The 25,553-nt window shown below is 50.8% G+C and overlaps 1 protein-coding gene across 1 annotated transcript in view; it reads right to left on the minus strand.

The window, feature by feature from the left end:
- The window catches only part of SIPA1L3 (signal-induced proliferation-associated 1 like 3), a 208,838-nt gene that overhangs the window by 77,814 nt on the left and 105,471 nt on the right, over nucleotides 1-25,553 (minus strand). The window contains exons 3-4 of the mRNA XM_012657142.1: nucleotides 5,320-7,132; nucleotides 1,177-1,307 (exon numbers count right to left, since the gene is read on the minus strand). Coding sequence (XP_012512596.1) covers nucleotides 1,177-1,307; nucleotides 5,320-6,826 — 1,638 coding nt within the window. The 5' untranslated portion in view covers nucleotides 6,827-7,132. The remainder of the gene's footprint in view (nucleotides 1-1,176; nucleotides 1,308-5,319; nucleotides 7,133-25,553) is intronic.

A 25,553-nucleotide genomic window follows, 5' to 3' on the forward strand; every position in this document is an offset into this window, starting at 1 on the left:
AGGCTCGATGAGACCCATTTTGGGAGGTCTGCCCAGCTGACAACTGCCCCCTTTCTGGGAAGGCCTTCCTAATTTGGGTTTTTTGGAAGTTTCTGCCATTTTTGCTTCCCTAGCTCCCCTCTTTTTGCTGAGGACCTGTTCCCGTCTCCTCCTCCAGGTGGCTCTGAGGGAACTGTCAATCACAGTGCCTGCCCTGCCCCTGGAGCACGAGTCCTAGATCTGGCCGGTCTCCTCTGTCGCCCCTGATCACGGTGACAGGCCCAGGGTGCAGGCTTGTGATCTAAGCGGAGCCAGAGCCCGTCCAGATTCGGCAGACAGAAATGAGCCTGCTCCTTTTGGACAAGACGGTAGAAAGATGTGGAAGATCTGAGCAGCCAGTCTCCATTTTCCCATGACATGGAGAGACTTCTTGGTGGCAGAAGAGGATGGCATTCACAATGCAAAAAGAAGCGCAGCCAAGCAGAGCAGAGAGATGAGAAGAGAGCCTGGTGATTTCATTTGGGTCTCAGAGTCCAGCTATGCCTGAAGCTAGCCCTACCCCCGGGCTTGCAGTTATGTGAACCAGTGAGCTCTGTTTCTGGCTCAAGCAAGTTACAGATTTCTGTCACTTACAATTAAGAGTGTAATAAAGCATGGGTGCCCGTAACAGGCCTTCTCCCCTCGCCAGGGCTGACATTTAATTCAGGAGAAGACCTCTGACAGAGCCAGGACAATGGGATTCTCTGCGCTGAATGGAAAGTGACTTGTAGGGAGCGTTTACAGCGGATCAGCTTCACAGCGGGGCCTGCTGTGGAGATCTCCCAACTCCTGCCCTGCCTGAGGCTTAATTCTTCTCTCCAGCATGCAGGACACTTCATGATCCTGAAATGATTCCTCCCCCGCCCCCCCTCTCTCCTGCTGTTAATCTCTTGCACGTAGATTTTGCGATCTTGGGCTCCTGAGTCAGGCACAGTGGATTCAAATCTCAGCCTGGCCGCTCATTCATGATCCTGTATCATTTAATTGCTCTAAGTCTTAGCTTCCTCCTGTAAAATGCAGAGACCAACAGGATTGCTCTCTGGGGTTGCTGGGAGGATTACATGAGACGAAGCCGGGGAAACGCCTGTCCCCAGAGCCTGGCTCGGAGACACGAGTGGGTATGATTGATGTAATAATAATGACAGTGATGGGACCTACCTCGCGGGTCCGGAAGATGATCCTGTACTGGTACTGAGGTCCGTGGTCCTTGTGGTCTTCCAGTTTCTCCCGCTTGATGCTCACAGCCACTGGCCCCAGCTTCTCGTCCACGCCAAAGTAATTGGCATGTTCTAGAGAGGAAGAGCAGGCGAGTTCAGGGTTAGCTGTCTGGGAAGGAAAGGTCCCCTCCCACAGCAGGCCTGCCGATGGGACGCCGGGGCAGGCTCCTGTGCAACCCGCGGGATGCAGGTCGCAGCCACTCTCGATGGAGAAACAGAAGAGGCAGAAGCCCACCTGACTGCAGCACCTCTGCCGAGTCAGAACTCTTCTGAGCCTCAGTGCTCTCATCTGAGAAAAGGGGGCCTTGGTTCAGAGAGCTGCTGTGAGGGTGAAATGAAGCTACAAATAAAAATGCTTAGCACAGTGTGTGACATGTAATAAACCCAGCATCGCTGTGGTTAATCCTGTGTTTGCAAATGGTTCGCCCAGTTTAGCTGCCAATTAGCCCTCGTGAAGTGGCTAAGTAAGACTCTAGTCTACAGAGCCTCTCACAGGCTTAAATCTGGGCCAGGGCCAAGTCACCTGGTAGCATTCACAGCAGTAAAATGGGGTTAAGGATGGACCCACCCCTCAGCACAGCAGTGAGGATTAAATAAATTAACAAGCGTGGAGCACTTAGCATCCTGCATGTACTAAGCATGTACTCAGTGTTGGCTATAAGTATCGCAGGGCATGTTTGTTGTCACCTATGATACAAGTCCCTAAGCATCACCTTTATCTGACCATGTTTCTTTAGACCTAGGTAACGTAGACACTGCTCTTTTTTTTTTCCCCCTAGGGTGACAGAGCCTTTAGCATATCATGGAGCAAGTCTTCTGCTCTCTCCCCTAAAGGACAACATGCTGCTATCCTACAACCCTTCCAAGGCAAACGGTTCTTCCCGACGTACCACCCAAGCATCCTGTGCTGGTGGTGGGTATCCACCCGCGGTCCGTCTTGACTGAAGTCTGCAAACTCAGCATTCGCCCACTGTCAGAAATCCAAATGGCGCTGCAAGCAGCTGCCTCTCCTCCCCACCCCAGTGCTCTGAATATCTAATGATGGTTCCTATTCCCATGAGATGCTCTTGGCAAATCAAAGGCTAATCTAAGGCCAAAATATTGTGTGTTAATTAACGGACCCAATCAGAACAGCATCTGCAGTGGGTTCAACGATCTCTCCAGCTGGTCAGAGAAGAGAATAAATATTGTACTCCACAGACACCAGTTCGTCCCCGAAGCAGTGACAGGGATTGCTGTTGTATTTTCCTCCAATGCACACCCAGCACCTTGCAAATCCCAGCAGAGGCCCTCCACCCCAGTAGGCACTCAGTAAACACTGACCAACAACTAACTTACTAATCCCCCTTACCCCTGACGTTTCCTCTTAGCAATTTTCCCTTCACTGTCCCCAAACCTGCTCCTCGGCTGTAAATTCCCACTTGCCCATGCTGTATTCAGAGTTGAGCCCAATCTCTCCCTGACTGCAAGACCCCGTTGCGGTGGTCCCTGTACCTACCGTGACGGTCCTGAGTAAGTCTTCCTTGCTGTGCTTTAACAACTATCACTGAATACTTTATTCTTTAACAGCTTCCAGGGCTACAAAGGAATCATTTTTTAAAAAAGAAAATGGCCTTTTTTTTAAAAGCTTCATGACGAGTACTTCCTACCTGCTTGACAACTAAGTGTTGTAATGAATTAATATAATCTTATTTGATCTACATTCCTTTCATGTAAGTGTTTCTATGTGTGGGTTGAAAAGAATGTGTTCTTTGTTGATTAGGTACAAAGTTAATAAAATACAGAAATGTAAAATCAAGTTTAGGTTAGTTCAAATCACTCAAATCCTCCTCATCCTTATTTTTTGGTGACTAGATCTGTCAATTTCAGTGAGTGACCCTGTCACCTTCTCCCACTATAGCTGTGGATTTGTCCCCACCTCCCCCTGTACCCTTATCAGTTTTTTTAATCTATACACCCCTAAACCACACTGCCAGGTATATAAAGGTTCACAACTACCAGAACTTCTTAGTGAATTTTTAAAAATCAACATAAAATAGACTTCTCAGTTCCTCTAAAAAGTGCTTTTTAGCCTTTAAATCCGTTTCGTGTTGATAATGATGCTCCCGCATTGGCTTTCTCCTGTAAGCGACTATCTGGAACTTCCTTTTTCATCCCTTTGTTTTTGATCTCTGTCATTTTGTTCTGCACGCGTGATGCTAGTATGATCATCTCCACTTGTCACATGAGGACGGTCCGAAGGGCGAAGTATACCACAAAGCTTAAACCACGGAAGAGATACCCCAAACCCGGGGCTGTCCGACTGCAAGTGGGTGCTCCCGAGACTTTGCACTCTGATCCCTGTGGGATGACCTAACTGACATTCGTTACGTTTGACCAGGACGCTGCTTTTAAAAAATTTTTATAAGCTGGTTGTTGTGGTGTCCTAGCTGCCTACCCATTATCTACTTTCCCCTTCATTTTAGCAAAAACCCTCTATTCCTGGGGGAGGAAAAGACAAGGACTTTGTCTAGCTAAAAACCTCCATTTCCCAGCCTCCCTGCAGATCGGGGGGTCAGTAAGCAGAAGTCGCTGGATGGGGCTTCTGAGAAAGCTCTCTAAAGGGGCTGACCTGACAGGGGGTCTGCCTTTCTGTCCCAATCCTTTCCTCTTTTTCCCTGCCTGGAAACGTGCATATAGTTGATGGCTAGCGCTCTAGCAGCCACTGTGGCCCAGGGGGACTGGAGGCCGCGCAGTAAGGCTGGCCTCCCACCGACGCTGGAGAGGAACCACACCACTGGGCTGCTGACCCCTAGATTTCTTGAAGTGAGAGACACTTCTATGTTGTTTAAGCCATTACTATCAGTTATAAGCAATTCTGAATCATTATAGCTGCCAGCATTTAAAAATTAGGAAAGTCCACATTAAAAAAAAATCTGAATTTTAGGAGAATCTTGAAAAATCAGAAAAGCTGGCGATACTGAGTTTGTCTGCATTTCTTGCACGACAATGGTCAGCTGGAGCTGAGCAGAAGCTGCCTAGTCCCTGCTTCACATGTGTACGTTTCTTGCCTGGTCCCTGTACCCGCCTGGGTTTGTGTCTCTGCATTGTGCCATGGTGCCTCCCAGGGCTGCCACACTAGCACCAGTGACCCTAATGATGTACGAAGCCCACCCTCCAAATGTCAACAGCTCTGCCTTCAAAATGGATCCAGAACCTGCCTGCGAGATTCTTCCCACTCCTGGGCTCCCATCCCGGACATCCCAGACTCGTCCATCATCGTCTCCTGTCCCGACTATCGCAGTGGCCTCTACCCTGGTCATGCTGTCCTTCCCCACACACAGCCATAGGGAGACTGAACACAGGGGTCAGATCGGGACCCTCCCGTGTGGCTCCATCTCACGCAGGGTACAAATGAGAGTCCTTACCACGGCCCACAAAGTCCCACACGATCTACCCTTGTCACCTCTCTGCCTCGCCTCCTTCCACTTTCCCTCAGACTGCCTGTTCCTCCAGTGTTCCAGGACTTTCGTACTTGCTGTTCTCTGTGCCAGGAACACCGTCCACAGTTTCCATACGACTCAGTACTGAAATGGCACCGACTTCGGAGGCCCTGCCTGACCATTCCCCGCTGCGAGCTGCAACCCCCCACCAGGGACTCCATTTCCTTCTTCCCTGCCCGACTCTTCTCCACAGCACTTAGCATCCTACTGCACCTTATACATTTTGTGTATTTCTCTTGTTGTATTGTTTGTCTTACCCTACTAACACATTAAGTGCTAGGAAGACAGAATTTTTGTTTTAAGCTGGTCAATACTAGATCCCCAGGCTCTAGAAAGTGCCTGGCTCCTAGTTGCACCAAGCTCATATTTGCAGAATAAATGCATTTCGGTCGTCTCACGCAGCGCAAGCGTCACGGATGGAGTGCTAGTCGCGTGTGAGACGGTGGGTGTGGCTCGGCTCACTGTGTCCTCACAGCCCCCTGGGAGGGAGGTCTCCCTCCCTGCTGCATCCGCAGTGTCAGAGCAGGGCCTGGCACAGGGGAGTGAATGAGCCGTGGGATCTCAGAGACAAGACAAGTCGACCCCCACCCCCCGCCCGTCACCTTTGCCCACGAAGTAGTCCTGGTAGTAGCGGGCGCCCAGGTCCACGTGCTCGATGCTGTACTGCCGGGGCCGGCTCTGAGTCCTCTGCTGCTCCTTGGGCACCTCCAGCACCGAGATGCTGGCGTTGGTGCGGTACGCGCTCAGGGCGGGCTCCGTCGGGTGGCCCTCGCCGCCACTCGGGGAGCCCACGGAAGCCCGGGAGAAGCTCACGTTGCGCTCACACTCGCCCCCGATCTCGTTGCGGAAATGCGGGCAGCTGAGCAACAGGTCGTTGCTGTTGTCGTCGCCGAGGTCCTGCTCCAGGTTCTCCTTGCAGTTCAAATCCTCTGTGCTGGTGAAGGCTGGATCCAGGCCCCCCAGGCTGTGGGCCCGTGACGCCGTGAGGGATGCCATGGCCGAGGCGGCCGAGGCACCCGTGGTGGTGTTCCGCCGCTGGGCCACAGACACCCGGTTGGCGGCCGCCTCATTGAGGTCAAACAGCATGCTCTGCACGTCGAAATGGGCAAAACTCTTCTGACAGACCCACGGCCTGCTGGCTTCCGGGGGGCTGCGACCCTCTTCAGCCTCCCCCGGGGACCGTCCGGCCTCGCCGTCTGGTTTACTGCTCCTCAGCTTCCGGAAGATGGACGAGTCCACCGTGTCCCCGCTGCCGAGGCCCCGCACGGGTTTCTTCCGGGCCTTCTCCTTCTCCTTCATGGGCTGCAGAGGCAGGAGACTGTCCTTCGAGGGCTGCCCGTTGCGGAGGTCGCCCTTGGCTCCACCGCCACCTGCTACGGGGTGCGGGCCGGGATCTGCTCGCAGGAGCTCGGTGAGGTTCTGGGAGCCCCGGGCCTCGGGCTGCTCGCTGCGGAACTCATTGAGAATGTCAAAGAAGCTCTGCTCGGGTACGCCCTGCACGTCGATGGAGGAGGTGCTCCCGTACTCGCGGAAGAGGGGCAACGCCCCTGTGTGCCGGGCTCCCCGTGGCTCCCCCATGTCCTCCACGTCACACTCACTGAGGGTGATCTCGCTGCTGCTGCGGTGCTGCAGGGGGAGGAAGGCCCTGCTCGGGGACCGAGGCCACCCGTCCTGGAATTCCACGTCTTTGGACCTTCTCCTGGAGAGTCGTTGGAAGGCTTTGGACCCTGAGGAAGCCGGGGTGCTGGCGGGGAGCTGACCATTCTGTACGCTCCTCATGGAATGAGCCACCTTGGTGGCCTTTGTGCCATCTGTGTCCTGTGAGGGGCTTGGGTTGTTTTGCTCTCTCAGGGCCTCCCGCTTGGGTGGCCAGTCGGCCACTCTTGCGCGCACGCCCATCTTGGGCATTGCAGGGGTGGTGGGGCTGGGGCGGGTGGTGGCGGTGGCCGGGCTCTCACCAAGAGGCTGGGACATGCTGCCATTCTGGGCCCAGAATCCCACGGGAGCATAATCCCCTGTGTGTGGGCCTGGGAGGACGTCGGCCCCCCTGGCCCCACAGCTGGCTGCCAGGTCCACACCATCACTGGGAATGGGCCGATAGGCGGTCATAGTCCACGGGCACTGGAGTGCTGCTGGCCCCCGGAAGCTGTGGTGTAACCCTATGGGGTCCTCTGGCCCTCAGCCATTGTTCAGGGCCGCCAGTCCCAGGATGAAGGATGCTGGTCCCTGAAACCTGATGGGAAGGTCGTGAGCCTGTGGAGTCCAGTTCTCCAGCATCGCTGTGCGCAGCCAAGCGGGGACAACCTCAGAGGCAGGTGCTGTCCCTGGGGCTCCAGGCTGGGAGCTCAGCAGGGCAGAGCGAGCGGCAGTCGCAGGCGCCGGCCAGCGGGAGGCAAGGGCGTCGTCCCCGCCATGCTGAAAGGGGAGAAAAGGAAAATGTGAGATGTGATGGACATGTCATTGCTTCCAGAGAATGGGAAATGTGACGTTTTTGGACAGCTTTACTCATTAAAAAACGTTTCATTATGGAAATCTGCAAACATATTCAAAAGCAGAGAGAGGACTATGATAAGCCAATCCCCAGCTAAAACAACCCTTAACTGTTTGCCATGCCTGTCTCATCCATCCACCCAGCCTCTATTTGTTTGTGACAATATTTTAGGCTAAATCCTAAAGGTCATTTCATCCGTAAATATTTTAGCTTGCACCTCTAGCAGATAGGGTCTTTAAAAAGTAGCCATGACCCCATTACCAGAGCCATGTGAATTAACGGGAAGTCGTTATCACGCACTACCCTGTCTGCATTACCCGGTCCCCGCTGTCTCACAGGTATCTCTTGGGATTGGCTTGTTCAAATCAGGATCCAAACAAGATCCATCCCCTGCTTTGGAAGATATTTTTCTTAAGTGTCTTCTTCTCTATAATGACCACTTTTCTTTATTTTGATGCTATTTAATTATTGATGAGAAGGGGTCACTTGTCCTGTGGCTTTTCCCATTTTGGGGATCCCTGTGGTGCCATTTAACATGTTCCTCTGCCCCCTGTATTTCTTGTGGACTGGTGGCTTCACATAGAGGCCATACTGTTGTCCACCTGCTCTATGTTCTGCCGAATCCAGCCACTCCACCCGGAAGGAAGTGAAATGACAGATGAGTCAACATGAGCGCCAGCAGACTTTGGGGAAGGAAGCCACAGAAGGAATGTCTCTAGAAACCTATGCGATGAACAGATACTGTGAGCTGGAAGTCAGATCTCATCACTTTTTTGCTGAGATCTCTCCAGTGACTCTTTATGACATGAGAAAAAATCCAACGCCTCCTCCTGCTCCCTAAAGCCCCCAGGACCTGGCCCCTGCCAGTGTCCTTGATGTCTCTCCCCATCCCTGAGTCAGCTCTGACATCACTGGCCTTCTTTTTTTATTTCTGTTTTTAGAGACCGGGTTCTGCTCTGTTGCCCAGGTTGCTGGAATGCAGTGACAAGATCACAGCTCACTGTAACTTCCAAGTCCTGGGCTCAAGCAATTCTTCTGCCTCAGCCTCCTGAGTAGCTGGGACCACAGGTGTGTGCCACCACGCCTGGCTAATTTTTTATTTTTACTTTTTTGTAGAGATGGGAGTCTCTCTATGTTGCCCAGGCTGGTCTCGAACTCCTGGCCTCAAATGATGCTCCTGCCTTGGCCTCCCAGAGTGCTGGGATTACAGGCCTGAGCCCCTGTGTGTGGCCGACATTGGCCTTCTTTTCTGCTCTTTTGATGTACCAACCCTTACCCAGGACATCTGGATCTCCTCCCTCAGTTCTCCAGGCTGGTTCTTGTCCATGATGTCAGCTCTTCAGTGAAGACTTCCCAGACCACCCCATACTGACAGAGAAGCCCCGTCTCCTCAAAGCCTTTCTCGGTCACCCACTCTGCTTTCTTTCAGTTTTTCTTAGCAGTTGTTCATTACCTGCTTACTAACTCTCCATCACTCAAACGCTCACTGATATATCTGCAAGCCTAGAACAGTGTCCAGAACACTCCTTCACTATTTGTGTGAACGAGCAAACAGACGGCCTCTTCCTAAGCTAAGGACATCCTGACCTGCAAGGCTCTGGGGAAGGGCGTTCACGTTCAGCAGCGTAAAACACCCTGCGGGATCACTTCCCTTTGTCTCTGCCTTGAACGTCTAGAAGATGAGACCCCTGCTGGAGACGAAGGGGAAAGTGGGCCACCGTCTGTGATGGAAGCTGTCGCCTGCCCAGCAGCTGTGTCCCTGTCCTCCTGCCAACAGACCTGATCTTGTTCAGGGCAGCAGAGTGCTGGGTTTGGCTGGGCACCTGGCTCAAGGTGACCCATGACTTTTCTTTCCCTTGGAACTAGAGCGGGATGTGGCCATTCCGGTCAAGCTATTGGTGCTTCCTGCGCAGAGAAGTGGAAGGCCTCCTCTGCGTGAGTGTGGAGGGCGCATTTCCAACTTGTGCCCAGAGGTACGGAGAGAACTGGCAGAGAGAGTCTGAGACAGAAACATGAGGCAGGTTCACGGAGCGAGATGGTGAGGAGAGCCTACAGCCTCTGGGAAAGTGAGAACAGAAAGAGAAAGGGGAGGCGCAGGGTGGGGAGCAAGGGGGCACCCCTCTTCCATGAGTACAGGAACAGTCCCAAAGATGTCGCAGGGCAGCAGTACAGGGATGGGCTAGAGAAGGAGGGAAGAAAGTGGAAAACCCACAGCGTGGGGTTACTTAAGGTAGCTGGGAGAGAGGCCGGGGGCGCCCACGGTGAGCTGGACGGCAGAGACACCTTCTGAAGAGGCGGGGGGCCTCCGCTCCCGCTAGCCGAGCCTCTCGGGAAGGTGGATGCCAGATCACCTGATTTTTCCAGAGAAACCAGAAATCCAGAATCGTATGCAACATCTCCCAATGTGAAAAGCAAAAATAACAACAACCAACCATGCAGAGATCTCTGGAAGAATTTTCAAGAAACTGCTAACAGTGGTGGCCTCTAGGGAGGGGACCCATGTGTCTGTCCCCACCACTCGCAGACCCTGCCCCTGCTTCATTCTCCTGAGCATTCATGAATCTACTTACTTATTTCTCTGTTTTACTACTGGTCCCTACCTCATGAGGATGTAAACTACTGTTACATTCCCCTTATCAAATGTGTTCTGAAAGAAAGGGAGAGAGGGAGGCTTACTGTTCATTGCGTACCACCCGCTACTTTGAATTATCTGTGTGTATTTCTACTCAGTAAATAAATACAGTTAACACCTGAACAACGCAGTGGTTGGGGCACCAACCCCCATGTAATCAAAAATCCACCTATAACCTTTGACTCCCCAAAACCTAACTACTGATAGCTCACTGTTGACCAGAAGGAAGGCTTATTGATAACATAAACAGTCAATGAACACATATTTTGTATGTTATATGTATCATATACTGTATTCTTACAATAAAGTAAGCTAGAGAAAAGAAAATGTTATTAAGAAAATCCTAAGGAAGAGAATCATCATAAAGGTCTTCATCCTCATCTTCACGTAGGCTGAGGAGGAGGAGGAGGAGGAGGAAGGGGAGGGGTTGGTCTCGCTGTCTCAGGGGTGGCAGAGGCGGAAGAGGTGGGGGAGGTAGAAGGGGAGGCAGGCACAGTTGGTGTGATTTTATGGAAATATATCATAATTTCTGACTTTTTGGCCTTTTCATTTCTTAAAAGATATTTCCCCATGGTACTAATCCTTTTTCCCATTTGCTTCATTAATGGTTTTGGTGCCCATATCACAGGTGGGTCGGTGTCGTAAGAAAAGTCGCAAGCGGTCTTGAATAACTGGAACCCTTCTGCCAGTTCGTCTAAAGCCACTTTGTTTTCTGGCATGGCCTCCTCTAAGTCTTCCTCCTCACTGCCTGGCACTGGGTGGGAAGCGCCATCTCCATCCAGTCATCTTCTGTTAATTCCTCCGGTGTGGTGTCTATTCGCTCAGATTTCTCCAACATCCAGATCTTGAAGTCCGTCACCACCCCGCTCCTCGGCTTTTTTGCCATGTCCACAGTCTCTTTCATGATTTTGTTGATTGGCTCTGTTGTACAGCTGCTGGTTTGCAAATCCTGTGAAGTCATGCACGACATCTGGACGCAGTTTTCTCCAGCAGGAATTTATTGTTTCTGGCTAGATGGCTTTCACGGCTTTTTCTATGACAACAATGGCATCTTCAGTGGCGTAATCCTTCCAGACTTTCATGATCTCTCTCTTGGGGTTCTCTTCCTTCGCACTGACAATCCTCTCCACAGAGCACTGTGTGTAATGAGCCTTAAAGGGCCTCGCGAGCCCTTCGTCTAGAGGCTGAGTTACACACACAGTGTTTGGGGGCATTGTGTTTGATGCCTTCAGTGTTGACTCATGGGGTTCTGGGTGGCCTGTGGCATTGTTCAATATCAAAAGAATTTTAAAATGCAGCTTCTCACTGGCAAGGTAATTCCCGACTTTAGGGACAAAGTATGGATGGAACCAATCCAGAAACGGGGTTCTCACTGTCCACACCTGCACAAGCAGAAGAGTGGCAGCTGGTGTTTATCTGCTCCCTTCAAGGCTCAGGGGTTAGCCACTTTATGGATAAGGGCCGTCCTGATCATAAATGCAACAGCACTGGCACAAAACAGAAGAGTTGGCTTCTTCCTTCCTGCCTCAAATCTTGGTGCTCACTTCTCTTCCTTACTAATAAATGTCCTTTGTGGCATTGTTTTTCTGAATAGGGTACTTTTGTCTGCATTAAAAACCTGTTTGGGCAGATACCTTTTCTCTGCAATGATTTTCTTAATGGCATCTGGGAACTCATCTGCTCTCTTTTTGTTGGCAGAAGCTGCTTCTCCTGTTATCTTGACTTTAAAAAAATTTTTCTTTTTTTGTACAGGCAGGGTCTCACTATGTTGCTCAGGCTGGTCTTAAATTCCTGGCCTCAAGCAATCTTCCCACCTCAGCCTCCCAAAGTGCTAGGATTATAGGCATGAGCCACCACGTCTGGCCCATCTTGACAATTTTAAAGCCAAGCCTCTCTCTATTATAAAATTATCAAACCATCCTTTGCTGACGTTGGATTCTCTAGTTTTAGATCCTTCACCTTTCTTTTGCTTTAAGTTGTCATATAATGACTTCACTTTTTCTTGAATCATATTAGAGGCTATAGGTATGCCTTTCTTATAGCAATCCTGCATTTTCAATACAAGATAAAAAAGTACTTCACAAAAAGTGCAAGGGCTTCATGCCTGATGGTGTAGGTGCGGCAATGGCTTCATAGATTTCCTTTTAGTTTTTTAAAGTGGTCCTTACTTCATTTGTCTTGAAATGGTGGACGATCACAGCTATAGGCCTCAATCTCCGGTACACATCAAGCAATTCAATTTTTCCTTGCCACGTTATGACTTTTTTCTGCTTCTTGGAAGCACTTCCGGCACTACTTGTGGCACTTCGTATGGGTCCCATGGTGTTTATTCAGGGTTTACGGTATTGCACTAAACAAGATGAAAAATATGTGGGAATTGCAAGAGATCACTTTTTACTGCCATATGCAATTTATGGGGAGAGGAACTGTTCACGTGGAGATTAGGAGCACCATATGCGTATTAAACTGGTACTTGCAACACTGGAGCTCACCCCAACGGCAACAGTAGGTGACTACGAAATGATTATAGTAGTACAGTATGCACTGCAGTGAATTTTATGCAGTTATCATTTAATATTTTATCTTTACGTTTGTTTACATTTCTCTTAACTGCAAATGCATGGTCTGTGTTTATGTGCATATACTTTCATAAGTTCTACCTTTTTACAACAGATTTATGTGTATTTTATGGTAGTAAATAATCAAATAGACTAGTCTCTACATATGTTTTATGTGCTCATCACATACCTAACCTTTTCTTAAATTTTTCAATATTTCCAGGTTACCTGGCTCATCTGTGAGTTCTTTTCAAATTGTCACAAATGTCCAAAATTCTGTCCAAAATATTTATTGAGAAAAATCTGTGTAGAAGTGCACCCATGCATTTCAAACCTGTGTTGTTTAAGGGTCAACTGTACTTGTTAAGAACATTGCCAACAAAAAACATGATAAGGGTTCACAAAATAAGTATGTGGGCTGGATTTGCATAGGGGCAACCTCTGGTGACTAGTCAGTGCTGCCCTGTTGCCAGAGAAAATTGAAATTATTTTGTTCATGGTGTTTGCTCCACCACTAAACTGTCAGTTCCAGAATGGCAGGGGCGTTTGCCACGAGGGCCTGAGCCCAGCCCCACACTCCCCTAGGCGCTGGATCCCAGGTCGGGCTGGAGTGGTGCCCAGCGAAGGGCAGCCCACCCTGCACTGTGGCCCCGCCTTCAGGTCGGCCTGGGCAGAGTGCAAAGGGAAGACTGTCCTTTGAGGCTACATTTGGGGTGGCTGACAACACCAGTGACCCAGATGCGACCCTGACTTGCTTATGCAAGTACCTCCTGACAGATGGGCTTTGCTGACGGCATTTTGCTTCCAGCTCAGATAGAAATCCTCAATCTGTTTTGCTCCCTTCTGTGAACATACACAGATATTCCTGTAGGCCCCAGTCTCTTTGCACAAATACCTTCTCGAAGCAGGTGCAGCCAAGTGTTCCTCTGATGACATTCAGAGGCTCAGTGGCACCCACGAACTCTTTGGGATTCAGGGACTGGTGCAAACCTATCTCTTTCCAGCTGTCTGCTTCCTAAAAGCACCCACATCTTCCTGAGGGGAACCCCTGTTATGAGAGCAGCATAGCACGCACACAGGAACCACGCCTGGGCTGAAACCCTGGCCTGCCATGGATGGGTTACTGAGACACTGACTCAGCTTCAGTCTGTAAAATGGGGATGATACACCTAGCTCACAGCCACCACTATGACTACCATTCTGTCGTGTATCTTTGGCAGGAGCTCGTTCCCTTCCCCCCAGTTACAGAAGCACAGCTGGGGTGGGCACAGGACATGGGCTTAGCCAGCCCAGTGTCCTCTCCTGGGCTTGAAGAGTGTCCTTGCACTGGCAGGGACTGTGGATCTGGCTCTCCCTGTGCTGTGACTTTTGCTGGGGACCCTTGGTGCCTTCTCTCCAGTGTTTCCCTGGCTCCTGTTTCCTCCGGCCTCCTGTTGACTCTGTCAGTCCCGAGGACCGTGACTGACACACGGTGCTGCTCGAAGGCAGGCCACGGGGGAGCTGTAGGTGGGAGTGACTAGGGCAGCCTCGGAAACAGCAGCAGAATGAGGAGTAAGTCGCGGGGGGACAGAGTCAGCTGGGATACATTCGGCCGCAGGTAACAGGATACTGGTCGACGGTGGCTCAGGCAATGAAGCCATTTAATTATCTCACGGAACCAGGAGGGCAGATACGGTGGCTCCAGGCCTGGTGCGGAAACCAGATGATGACATCAGGCCCTTCCTCTCCTCTCCCTCGGCCTCTCTTGGTGTGCTGCCGGCTGACATCTTTTGGCTTGCTGCCTAACGGTCATAAGCCACAGCCGTGCTTGTCACTGAACCATGGACAGGGGAAAGACAGGGATGATGTCAGAGTGCTCTCTCACCCATCTGACCCTAGTCAGGAAGGAGACTCCTTCCCAGAACATTCCTCTCACCACAATACTTTCTTTTATGTCTCACTGGCCAGGGCGTGGACACACGGCCACTCCAGTTGCAAGAGGAGCTGGGAAAGCCAGAATCTGTGATAGTCTCGAATGCCTTTGGGCCAGCGGGGACTTATCAGGGTCTGTTAGAAGAGCAGGCGACCAATGGTGTATTTGTGGGTGTAAATGCTCCCAGACTGCCACCTGTGAAGCAGCTGGGGGACTCTGAGATGGCGGAGTGCCTCCTTATCAGGCCCCGAAAGCCTGGAGGCTGGAACAGCAAACAAACAAGCCCCATGGTCTCGGTGTCCTGGCTCCGAAAGACCCTGCTCCGAGGGGGCCACGAGACTAACCACTCCACACTCCAAGCCCTGCTGGCTCCCCCCACGCAGGTCCAGGTCTATCGTCCACTCCCATGACCTGCCCTAGCCTGAGCGCCATGGCTTCTCACTGGACGACGGCACCTGGGCCGCAGGGGGCTCCTGCTCCTGCTCGCCGCAGGGCCCGCCACACAGCAGGCTCAGCAACCTGAGGATGACATTCCAAATCTTCGCCTCAACCCTGCTCGCGTGAATTTATTTCCAGAGAATCCAGAGAAATAAGATAGAAAACAAGGCGATTTCAAAGGGTGGTCGGCACTGTAAAGAAATACAATACCACAGCATGACAGGGTGGGATTGGGAGGGGGTCTGGAAGGCTGGTGGAGGGTGCGGTGTCTGAGCTGGGATCTGCAGAAGGCGGGGTAGCCGCCTGGCGCCAGGTGCGCTATTAGTGAGGCTGCCGTGCACGGACGGGAAAGCTGGGAGCAGCCGGTGTCTGAGGCTGGATGGCTGTCCAAGGTTCTCTTCTCTCGCGCAGCTGTAGGTTAGAAGCACTGGGGGAGCTTTTTACAAATGCAGGTGTCTGTCCACACCCCACCCCCGGAGATTCTGAATCAGCTGGTCTGGGGCGAGCCTGGGCCTGATCGTTTCTTAAAAGCTCTGCAGCTCGTTCTAATGCGCGCACAGGGAAGGAGCAGAGAGAGCAGAGAGACAGGGCCTGCCGCCAAGCCCAGGGAGGCTGTAAATCCAGGTCGGTGCGGTGGGCAGGTGAGGGGCACCAGAACGTGAGCTGGAGCAGGGCCCACAGGGAGGTGGAAGAGCAGGTGCGGTCTGCGAGGACCCAGTGGTACACAGGGGTGGATGCTGCTGAGAGGACCATATATGGTGACAATTATTGGTGTGAAGGGCACTGGCGACCTTTGTAGGAGACATTTCAGCGGCCCACTGCTCCAGGGAGCCTTGTCCTCATCCCCGTTCCCCCCTGCCCCCCATGCCACCAGGCTTCCTCCTGCCAGTCCCTCCCTTCCTCCCTCTGCTGAGCTCCCCGGGGTCTGCGTGCACCCTCGATGGCAGGGTTTAGCCCACTGGAGTTTTAGACCTCAGAGTATCCTTGTCCTCCCTAGACTCTAAACAGACGCACGGCTGTGGTGGAATGGGGCTAACATACTTGTTCTTGCATGTGGGTCGGGGAGTGGAGACGGATACTATGGCGACGATGGTACTAACAACAAGGTTAACGCTGATGCACTCTCCCGGTGCGCCAGGCTCGGGGTGACACACTGGCGCGCGTTAACAGGTAAGTTATAACACCCCATCAAGCAGGGACTTCCACACGCCCACTGCACGGATGAGGCAAAGGTTACATGGAGCAGCTGGGATCCAAACCTCAACAGTCTGGCTGCCAGCTCTTCGCCACCATGCTCTGAATCAAAGGCAGTTCAAATGAGCGTGCTACAGGAATATGTGAGTGACGCGACAATCTTCAAAATCAATTAATTCACGAGGACAAAATTCTTGAAAGTCAGCAACAGCTCAGCAGATTTCAGGTAAAGAATCTGGCTTTCCCCCTCTATGTCTTGCCCTACCTTACTGGAAGTTGACGCATCCAGGGGACCACGTTAGAGCTCCAACAGGAGCAAAGGTGGATGGTAATCTCAGAAATCTCCTTAGGAAATGCCATGACGAAGTTTCTCTTCCATCGGCCCCAAGAGCAACGAGCAGGGCCTGGATCATGGCTGTGAAAACCTGCACTTCCATATTTAATGTCAAAGATCCCGGAAGATCGGTGTTTCTAAATGAAATCTTCCCCAGCATCTAGGAGGGGCCCACATTCCTTCCCAGGGAGCAAGGCAAGCCCACGGGGGCGAGGGCGGCCATCTTAGCCGTTACATTCAAACCAGCGAGGCTCCCACTCGGGGCAGGGATCCCGAGTGACCTGTCCTGCTTTTAAGGGTGTGAAACTGGTACAGTTTTTACCCCTTGGGGGAATGGGAAGAATGAGTTGGAATTATACATCAAAATTTTAGGTGGGCATTTTATTTTAATCCAGCAATTCCATTTCCAGGAATCTGTCTCTTACTCACACCGGCGAACATCAAGGCAGGTACACAGTGGTTTGACTGCAGGGACGTTCACACTGCTGTACTACAGTAGAGCTGGGAACAGCCCCAAAGCCCACAAGCAGAGGACAGGTTAAGTGAACGCGGTGCATCTGGAGCAAAGCGAGGCGGAGCTATGCGTAGAGCGTGCAAGATGCCCACACGGCCCCAAGTGAATGAACCCAGCTTGTACTGATCCGTATGCTAAGCACGTGGCAAAGTGCTTTGCATGCATTAACTCATTTAATTTTCAAGACAACCCTGTGAGGGAGGGACTAAGACCATCCTCATTTTAAAGCCAATGCAACTGAGGCCAGAGAGGTTGAGCAACTTGCCCAAGGTCACTCAGCTAGAAAGAGGTGATTTTGGGACTTGAACCCAGGCAACTCAGCTTGACGGTTTATACTTTTTTACTCCGTGCTGTCATTGTGAAGGGAAAGACGCAAGTTGCAGAACAGTTCATATAGTATGACCCCATTTGGATTAAAAAAAAGAAAGGAGGGATGGAGATCTTGTTAGTGAGTGTTTTGCATGACTTCTTCCAGAACTTTTTCTGTGAATCTATAATACAGGAAATGCTCACAAGTGCACAGGGGAGGAGTGTCTGAGGCTGGGATTAAGTTTTTGGTTTTAAAACTGAGCATGTGAGGGAAAATACGAGCAGAGTAGAAACCACCCCCCAAAAAGCCCTTACCTTCTAGAATGCAGGGTCAGAATGGGAGAGACTTACCAGCTCCACGTATCTGCCATGCTCTAGGGCCCAGGAGTCTGAACATGCATCTTTCCAAATGGCAGACTCCTCTGTGGCACAGCCACGGGCTCACACCCAGAGCCACTGACGGAAGGAAGGTGCACGCCCCCGTCTTGTGTTCATGTGTTGCCCAGTGAAATGGGGTCTGTATCTACCCCAAATGCTTAAACTTCAATGTTTCCTTGTTTTTATTAATATTTTGCTACCTAGTATATAGTCAAACATAGGTTTTAAATGCTCATATGATTACATGCTTATCTGAGAGAGAAAACGTCTTTTTAAAAAATAAATGGGTTAATACCTTCATAGTTGCCCTTTTCACTTATCACCAGATCTTGGAGATCTTTCCTGATGTCGCAGCTGTAGCACAGCGAACAGAAGCAAAGACTACCCAGGTTCAGTTCCTAGCTCTGCCACTTAACTAGCTAGACCTTGGGCAGGTGACTTAGTCTCTCTATGCCTCAGTTTTCCCATCTGTAAAATGGAGATAATAATATGGCTGAACTCATAGGAAAGTCATGGGTTAATAAATGTAGAGACTTAGAATATCCCTGGCACATAATGATACGTAAGTATTAGTGAAAAATTATCATTTTTACTAATTTTTTTAAAATCTCAAGCAAATCAAACATGACCTTGCGATGAACCCTCATTCCTCCGGGCTCAGGGGCCAGGCACCCAGGATGGCTCGCCTTGAGCAAGAGGAGGGGCAAGCTCCAGGGCCAGGGCCGAGGCGGGGTGCCTCTCTGAGTCTCCCTGGGGTGGCTGGATCAGGCGAGGGTGGAGGGTGTCATTACCTCCTAAGAAGCACATGTGGATGGAGCATCTTGTTCCAATTCTGGGCATAGTCCCACTCACTTCAAATGAGACTCTAAAATGCAAAACTGGAAAGGGCTGCTTCCTGGGGTGCGGGCGCACATGCCAGGCCCACCCGGGAGCTGCTGCCATGTTTGCAGAGTGGGGATGGTGTGATGGAGCCAGGCCAGGGGCCTGAACGGCTGCAGGAGGGGCCTCCGTTGTTGAGGTGGCTCCTACCAGGGAGACTAAATCAGGGGCCTGACGTAACCGCTGCTCCAGGCTGCCCTGGACGGGTCTCCCTGGCTGTAGCCAGGCTCTCAGCCAAGCCACAGGACTGGTGTGGCTGTGCTACTTATTTAAAATGTTTTTGGTAGATGGCTGCTGCCCTGACCCCCCTGGGTGTCCACTGTCATCGCGCGGGGCCCACAGGAGCTGCTAGGACCCAGCTCCGGGTCTGCTCGCATGGGTCACTGTCCAAGCCAGACCGACGGTGAACTATTTAGTGTGCCCCCTGCAGGCCTCGCTCCTGTCGCCAGGCCAAGCCTCCTTTAGAAGATGCTGCCTTGTCAGCATGGAGCCTGACTTGCAACCTAATCTCAGCTAATTGCCACCAAAACCTGCTAAGATCACATCTGCTGGGCCTGGAGATTAAATCAATATTTGACAACGTTGATTAAATAGAGCCAGGGAATCCTTGTAAAAGAACATCTGTTAAAGCTCCATTCTTTCCGTCCTGCTCTTGGGGGGCCGGGCTGAGCATGGCTCCGGCTCTGCCTGTCCCCATCTGACGATAGCTTCAGGCTGAGGGGGCTGGGGGGTGGTGACAGTGGGGCCTACCGGGAATGTCATGGCCAAGAAAGGCTTCCTGAGGGCAAGGTGGGGGGAAGGGAGGGGAGGGGCATGAGCTGGACACACACAGCTGGGCCTTGTTATCCAGGCTGGCACCCAGCTGCCTGCTGGCCCCCTGACCCAGGGCTGCTGAGAGCCAGGCCCTGTGCAGAGCATGTGACACGAACCACTGAGCTCAAGTCTTCTAATTGCCCTCTGAAGTGGTGCTACTGTTGCCGCAAAGTGGGGAGACTGAGAGGGTCCATGAGAGAATGAGAAGAGAAACTGGGCCCCGGACCCGGGGCTGCCTGACTCCAGAGTCTGCCCTTGTGACCGTTCATGGGGCTACCAATTTGAGAGCATGAGTTGTCAAAAACAAGGGCAAAAACTGGCATTTATGGAGCCAGGAGCCCAGGCTTGGAGCCCTGCTTTACTGGTCCAATTCCCCAAGCCACATATGACAATGGTGGCCCCCGCTTAGTAAGCACTGGCCTCACACCTGGCCCTACTGAACAGCACCCCTAGTAGGGCCTGCTGTTCTCCCCACTTTACAGAAGGGAACACGGAGGCTCAGAGCAGCAAGTTACCTGTTGAAGATCACCCTGTGAGGCAAAAGGCGGAAGTGGGACTTGAACCCAGGTAAGTCGAACCTATGGCCACCAGAAGCACTGTCATCTCTAAAAAGCAGGGACAGAGCCATGAACACAGTGGACGCTCAGTAAATGCCTGCCCTCTATCCCTGGGTGATTTGCAGCAGAAATTAGGCTCGTGCTCTGGAGTCAGGTCGCCTGGGATCAAATTCTGGCCCCAACATGTACCGGAGTGGGTAACAGTGCCACCTCGTCAGACTGCTGCTGGGTGCAGTGAGGTGGCGCCATAGGGCACTCCCCACAGGAAAGGACACATGACAAGCACCCAGTACGTCCTGACAACGGTAACCGTGACAACAGCAGCTGCTGCACTGACAGTGCACTCATCGGGTGAGGGACGGGGAGCGGAGGTCGAACACCCAGATGCCTGCAAGCCGCTGTTCGCTGCTCTCTCCCCAGCACCCAAACTGCCACCACAGGGTGCATTCTCCCTAAGTCTTTTCTGAATCCATGGGAAAAAAAACACCCCAAAACCAACAACCACCCAGCCAGACAACCAACCAGCCAGTCAACTACATAACCAACCCACCAGTTAACCAACTACCCAAACAGCCAACCAGCTAGCCAACTAGCCAGTTAGCCAGCCAACAAGTCTCATGTTTCTGTGTCCTGTCGGTATCTCTCTTCATTTCCACCTCAACTCGCTGCATCTCTTACCCATGTTCCTGTGTCCCTGCTCCACCTTTCCGCACCCTGTCCTCCCACCTCTCTGTACCCCTGTTCCCATCCCTCCACATGCCTGTCCCTGTCCCTCTGTCTCTCTCTCGCTCTGTTTCTCTCCAAGTCTCTTGTATATGTGCACACACGGATGGCCACCGCCCTGAACATTTCTGGCCTCTGAGTCACAACTCCATGTTGACTCACCACTAAGAGTGTGTCCCAGGCCAGGCAGCCTCTGCCTGGTCCCTCTGTTAACCTCCTCCCAGGTTCCAAGTTCCCAGTATCTGTAGGGAGGGAGAGAAGCTAAGGAATTGGCCAAGACTATTTAAAAAAAAAAAAAAAGAAAAAGTGGAGTCAGATTCCAAAACATCCTCTAAATAAAACGATGCATGTGTAGCATTGTTCCGGCCCCTAATTTCTCTGCATTCTAGGCAGAATTCAAAACTGCCTGGTCCAGTCTCACCCCCAACCCTCAAGTGCAATCTTACAAGGGAATTGGTTACTTTAATCAGAGAACAAACTCAGAAACCCCAAGAAGTAATTCAGAAGAATGGCATATTCTCTTTCACATTAAAAAACAGAAAATCAGTATTGAAAAAAATAACCTTGGGGGCGGGGCCTCAGCATGCACATTGCTCCACCCTTGTATTTCCCCATATTAAATAAATAAATTAATTAAAAACCCCTCCCAAAGTCACGTACCTCCACCACTTAGGCAAGACCACAGTCCACCTGTAGTATTGTTTACTGAATATGGTCCTTTCAATCAACTCACTTATGAATATCAGAGTTGGATCCATTATATTTTTTCCTAATACTCATTAAATTAAATGCACCAATATTAAAACTCATAAATCCTGTCTATTTATCAACGCAAATAAGCTTTAGTACCAGAAGTTCTGACATCCAAACCAGACTGCACCTCCTCGACAAGACACTAAGCAAAAAAGCCCAGAAAGATGGTTTATAATTCCGTTTTTATAAAGTTCAAAAACAGGCAAACTGGAACCATGTTATCTAGAGTTGCACACATGGGGACAAAACCTTTGAAAAGCTGGGAAATGGTGACCATCGAAGTCCAGAGGGAGAGGGTTCTGGTGGTGAGGGCCCACGGGGGTTCTGGGGTGCTGGTGAGGTTCTTGGTCTTGACCCAGGGTTACACGAGTGTTTGCCTTATATGTAATTCTTTGCTAAGCTGTACATTTACATTCTATGCACTTCTCTGTATGTATACTACATTTCACAACAAAGTTTTAAAAACTCTTTTGTGTTGTATGAATTATTTTTAGTGAGATTGTACTCTCGCATTACATATGTAATTTTAAAAAAATACATAAATGGATTTAAAAATCTCAGTCGTTTGATCACCCTCTTTGCCACCTCATCAGTCTCTCTTATGACCCTGGCTTGAGATTCACTTTCTCTCCTACCAAAGGTTTCCACTCCCAGAACCGGCAGGGCCACTTCACCAGTAGAAGACAAACATCCCGCGCAGGCTGGGGGATGTGCGCGTCCTCCTAGCACACAGAGAGGCAGGAAGAACAGGGCTAAGCTCACAGGGGCACTTTCAGAACAACTTGCCACATGACAGCTGGGGACAGGGGAGAAGGGACCTCCACCCACCTGAGAAACGCAGGAGGGCTCCTGTCTTCCTTCCCAGGGTGGAGCCAGGCTGCTATTAGGAACATACACCCCAGCCCTGCCCCTGCAGTGATGCCACAGAAGGCTCCAGAAGGGCTCCAGTTTTGCCCCTTGACTGGGTGCAAAGCCTCTTCTCAGGCCAGAGGGACTGGCTGGCAGATGGCGCAGGCCTGCCGCTCTGTTTGCACAACACCGTAATCAAACACCCTTCCGCAGCGCTGCACGCAGGACAGGTACCCAGACCGGGCAGAGGAAGACGGGCTGGAAGGGGGAACCCTTCCAAATGAGCCCAGGACAGTAGGAAATCGGCCACTCTCCCAGGACAACAGACTTTTAAAAAAATATTCACAGTTGGTGGAACCTTTCTAGAAGCAATTTGGCAATAGCTTTAAAAACTGTTCTCACCCTCTGAACCAGTAATGCTACTTCTGGGAATTAATCCCAAAGAAATAATTAGAGATGAAGAAAAAAGTTCATGGCATTGGTTATCAAGCCAAAAGTAAAGAACCAACCTCGATGACCAACAACATCACGAACAAAATTAAATAAATTACTGCACATACTTATGACAGTAAATATTTACAGGATGTATTCATAGAAAAAAGACCGCAAAGAAATACTCTAAATTTAGTGCTGGGACTACCAATGATTTTTGAAAATTTGTTCTTTGTATCTTCCTGTGTTTTTGTGGTAGAAAATATTTAGAAATCGGTATGGCACGGGCAACAAGCAATCAGAATGGCCTGTCCACTGCTGTCTCTCAGCACTAGGTTACAGAAGAGACTCTGGTTATCACCCACGTGGACCGCTTAGCGCAGGACCTGGGGGATGCCAGGGAGGCCCGCTGGCTGCTGTCACCATCGGCCTCTTACTGGTTCCTTGCCTCTCAAATGGTGACCATTGTCTAGCTCTGCTATAACGAGTCTCTTTCAAGATAAAATCTGAAAAAGAGCAGAAAGTGCCGTGCAAGCAAATGTTCATTCTTGTCTTGGGCTCGGTAGAGCAGCAGGTAAGAGCATGGACTCTAAACTTAGGCTGCCTGCGTTGGAATCCGGCTCTGCTGTGTGACCTTGGACAAGTCCCTTCATCTCTGTGCCTCAGCTACCTCATCTGCAAAACGGAAATAACAAAAGTACCTCCTTCACAGGGCTGTCGTGAAGATTCAATGAGTTAGTATGTAAAACTCTGAGGGCCGGGCCTGGAACAGGTAAGCCCCACGAGTGTCAGCTGCTATTCCTGCTACTACTACTATTATATGGATTACACGGGGCGCCACTCCCTAGACGTGTGGCCTGAAGCAAGTTACTTAACTCTCTGGGGCTAACAGCAGTGCCTGCCTCGTAGGATCATTACGAGAATCAGCCATCGGCTCCAGGACGGAGCCTGGCTGAGTGCGTGGCTGCCCACCAAATGCCAGCTTGTGCTGCTCAGCGGTGTGACGTTCCTCTGGCCTCTCCTGTGGTCCAGGGCACTGGTACCTCATGCGGGGGGCATCCTAGGAATACTCCATGACCCAGAACTCTCCAGTCAAGCAGAGTGGCTCTGCCCGCTGGCACGCAGTATCCTCAGGAGGGCTTTTAGGTCAGGGAACAGCTCCATCCCACAACTGGGAACAAAAGGCAGTGTCTGCTCTGAGTGTGGCACGGGGAAGCTTGGAGTGAGTTCCTCCGGAAAAGGAAGAACTCGTAACCATGGAGGCCTGTCCCAGGCAGCAGTGACCACCAGCAGCTGGCAGGCAATGCCCAAAGAGCTACCTCAGGTTACCCTGGCAACCAAGGGACCAAAGTGTCAGGGATGGTGCTTATTACTAAACGATGTGACCCTGACAGGCCATTTAAACCCTCTGGTTTTCTCATCTCTAAAACAGGGGTCAAGTTCCCTCTTTGAAGGGCCTGCCTCCCTCCCACCCTGCTCTGAAACACGGGGACCATATTTCCCAGGATTCCTGGTTAGGGTCGGCCAACAGGGCACAGTGGCAGAAGCCTGGGAGGTGCAGGTGGTGAGAGCTGGGGTGGTCCTCCCTCCACCTCGGGCATAAGATGTCCTGGGCTCTGCTACGGAGCCCTACTCCGTGTGTCCCTTCAGCCCCCTCATCTAGGGACTGCCTCTCTACTCCTTTGGTGTCTCTGCTCTCGATCACTTATTTAACCAAATTCCCTCTGCCTAAAATACCACAGCGGATTCTGTTTCCCGACAGATACACCTGCCTTGTCTGTGTTTTAGGGGCACCTCAGAATCGAGGTCCGAAGACACACCTTGGAAAGTGCACCGCAGGATTATTTCACGGAAACGTCCTCTTTGCCGTAACATACAGGCATATTGTGGACGTGGAGTTTAAAGTCCCCAAACAAAATGATATGATGTTCGAGATTTGCTTCAAAATGATCCAAAGGCAAGGGAATGGAGGAAACAAGACTGGCCCTGTGTTGATAACTGCGGGATCTTGTGACAAGCCTGTACACGCAGGCAATGCATGCTCTTTCGACCGCTGTAAATGTCTGAAATTCTCCATTATTAACACAGATCAAAACCAACAGGTAAAAGAAAACAAGTCCCTATACCGTGGGTGAGGGTACACGAGGTTCCAGTGGCAGAACCTTCTTTGAGGGCGATTTGTCAGTTCATTAAATCAAAACCATGCACAGCCATGGACCCAGTGATTCCAACACGAGGAGGAGCACGGGCCCAAGAACCCAGAGCTGCCTGGATGAGGTTCCTCGCTGCAGCTCTACTTGAGACAGAGGAAAAGAAGATCACCTGAGAGTCCCTCGTTAAAGAGCTGGTTAAATAAGTTTTGATACAATAGAATGTAGGCAGCCATTAAAAAGAAAGAGGGCATATCCAACGTGCTAACATGAGACAACCCCCACGACATGTGGACAAATGACAAACGCTAGCTGTGAAGAAAAAGTATGTATCACATCACATTAAAAAAAAAGTATGTGATATCCAGAGGGGAAAAGTCTGGTAAATAGTAATAATAATATCCACAGACATGAATACGGCACTTACCATGTGCCAGGCACTGTTCTAAACACTTTACAGATATTATGTGTTATATGTGTTCATAAACCCTATAAGGTAGAGCAACTGTCTCTATTTTACAGATGAGGAAACTGAGGCACGAAGTGACAAAATCATTTGCCCGAGGTAACAAAGCCAGTTGAGTGCTGGGACCGTCTAGCTCCAGAGTCTCTTGACAAGCTGGTTGACACGGCAAACTGCTGATAATGGTTATTTTACCCCTGGAAAGTGGGACTGGGGTGTAGGGAAAAGAGGAACAAGATTTTCAATTTTTACTTTATATACTCTTTTTTTTTTTTTTTTTTTGAGACGGAGTCTCACTCTGTTGCCCGGAGTAGAGTGCCGTGGCGTCATCCTAGCTCACAGCAACCTCAAACTCCTGGGCTCGAGCAATCCTACTGCCTCAGCCTCCTGAGTAGCTGGGACTACAGACATGCGCCACCGTGCCTGGCTAATTTTTTCTATATAGATTTTTAGTTGT

The sequence above is a fragment of the Propithecus coquereli genome, unplaced genomic scaffold (assembly GCF_000956105.1).
Source record: "Propithecus coquereli isolate 6110/MARCELLA unplaced genomic scaffold, Pcoq_1.0 Scaffold53, whole genome shotgun sequence".
NCBI classification, from domain to species: Eukaryota; Metazoa; Chordata; class Mammalia; order Primates; family Indriidae; genus Propithecus; species Propithecus coquereli.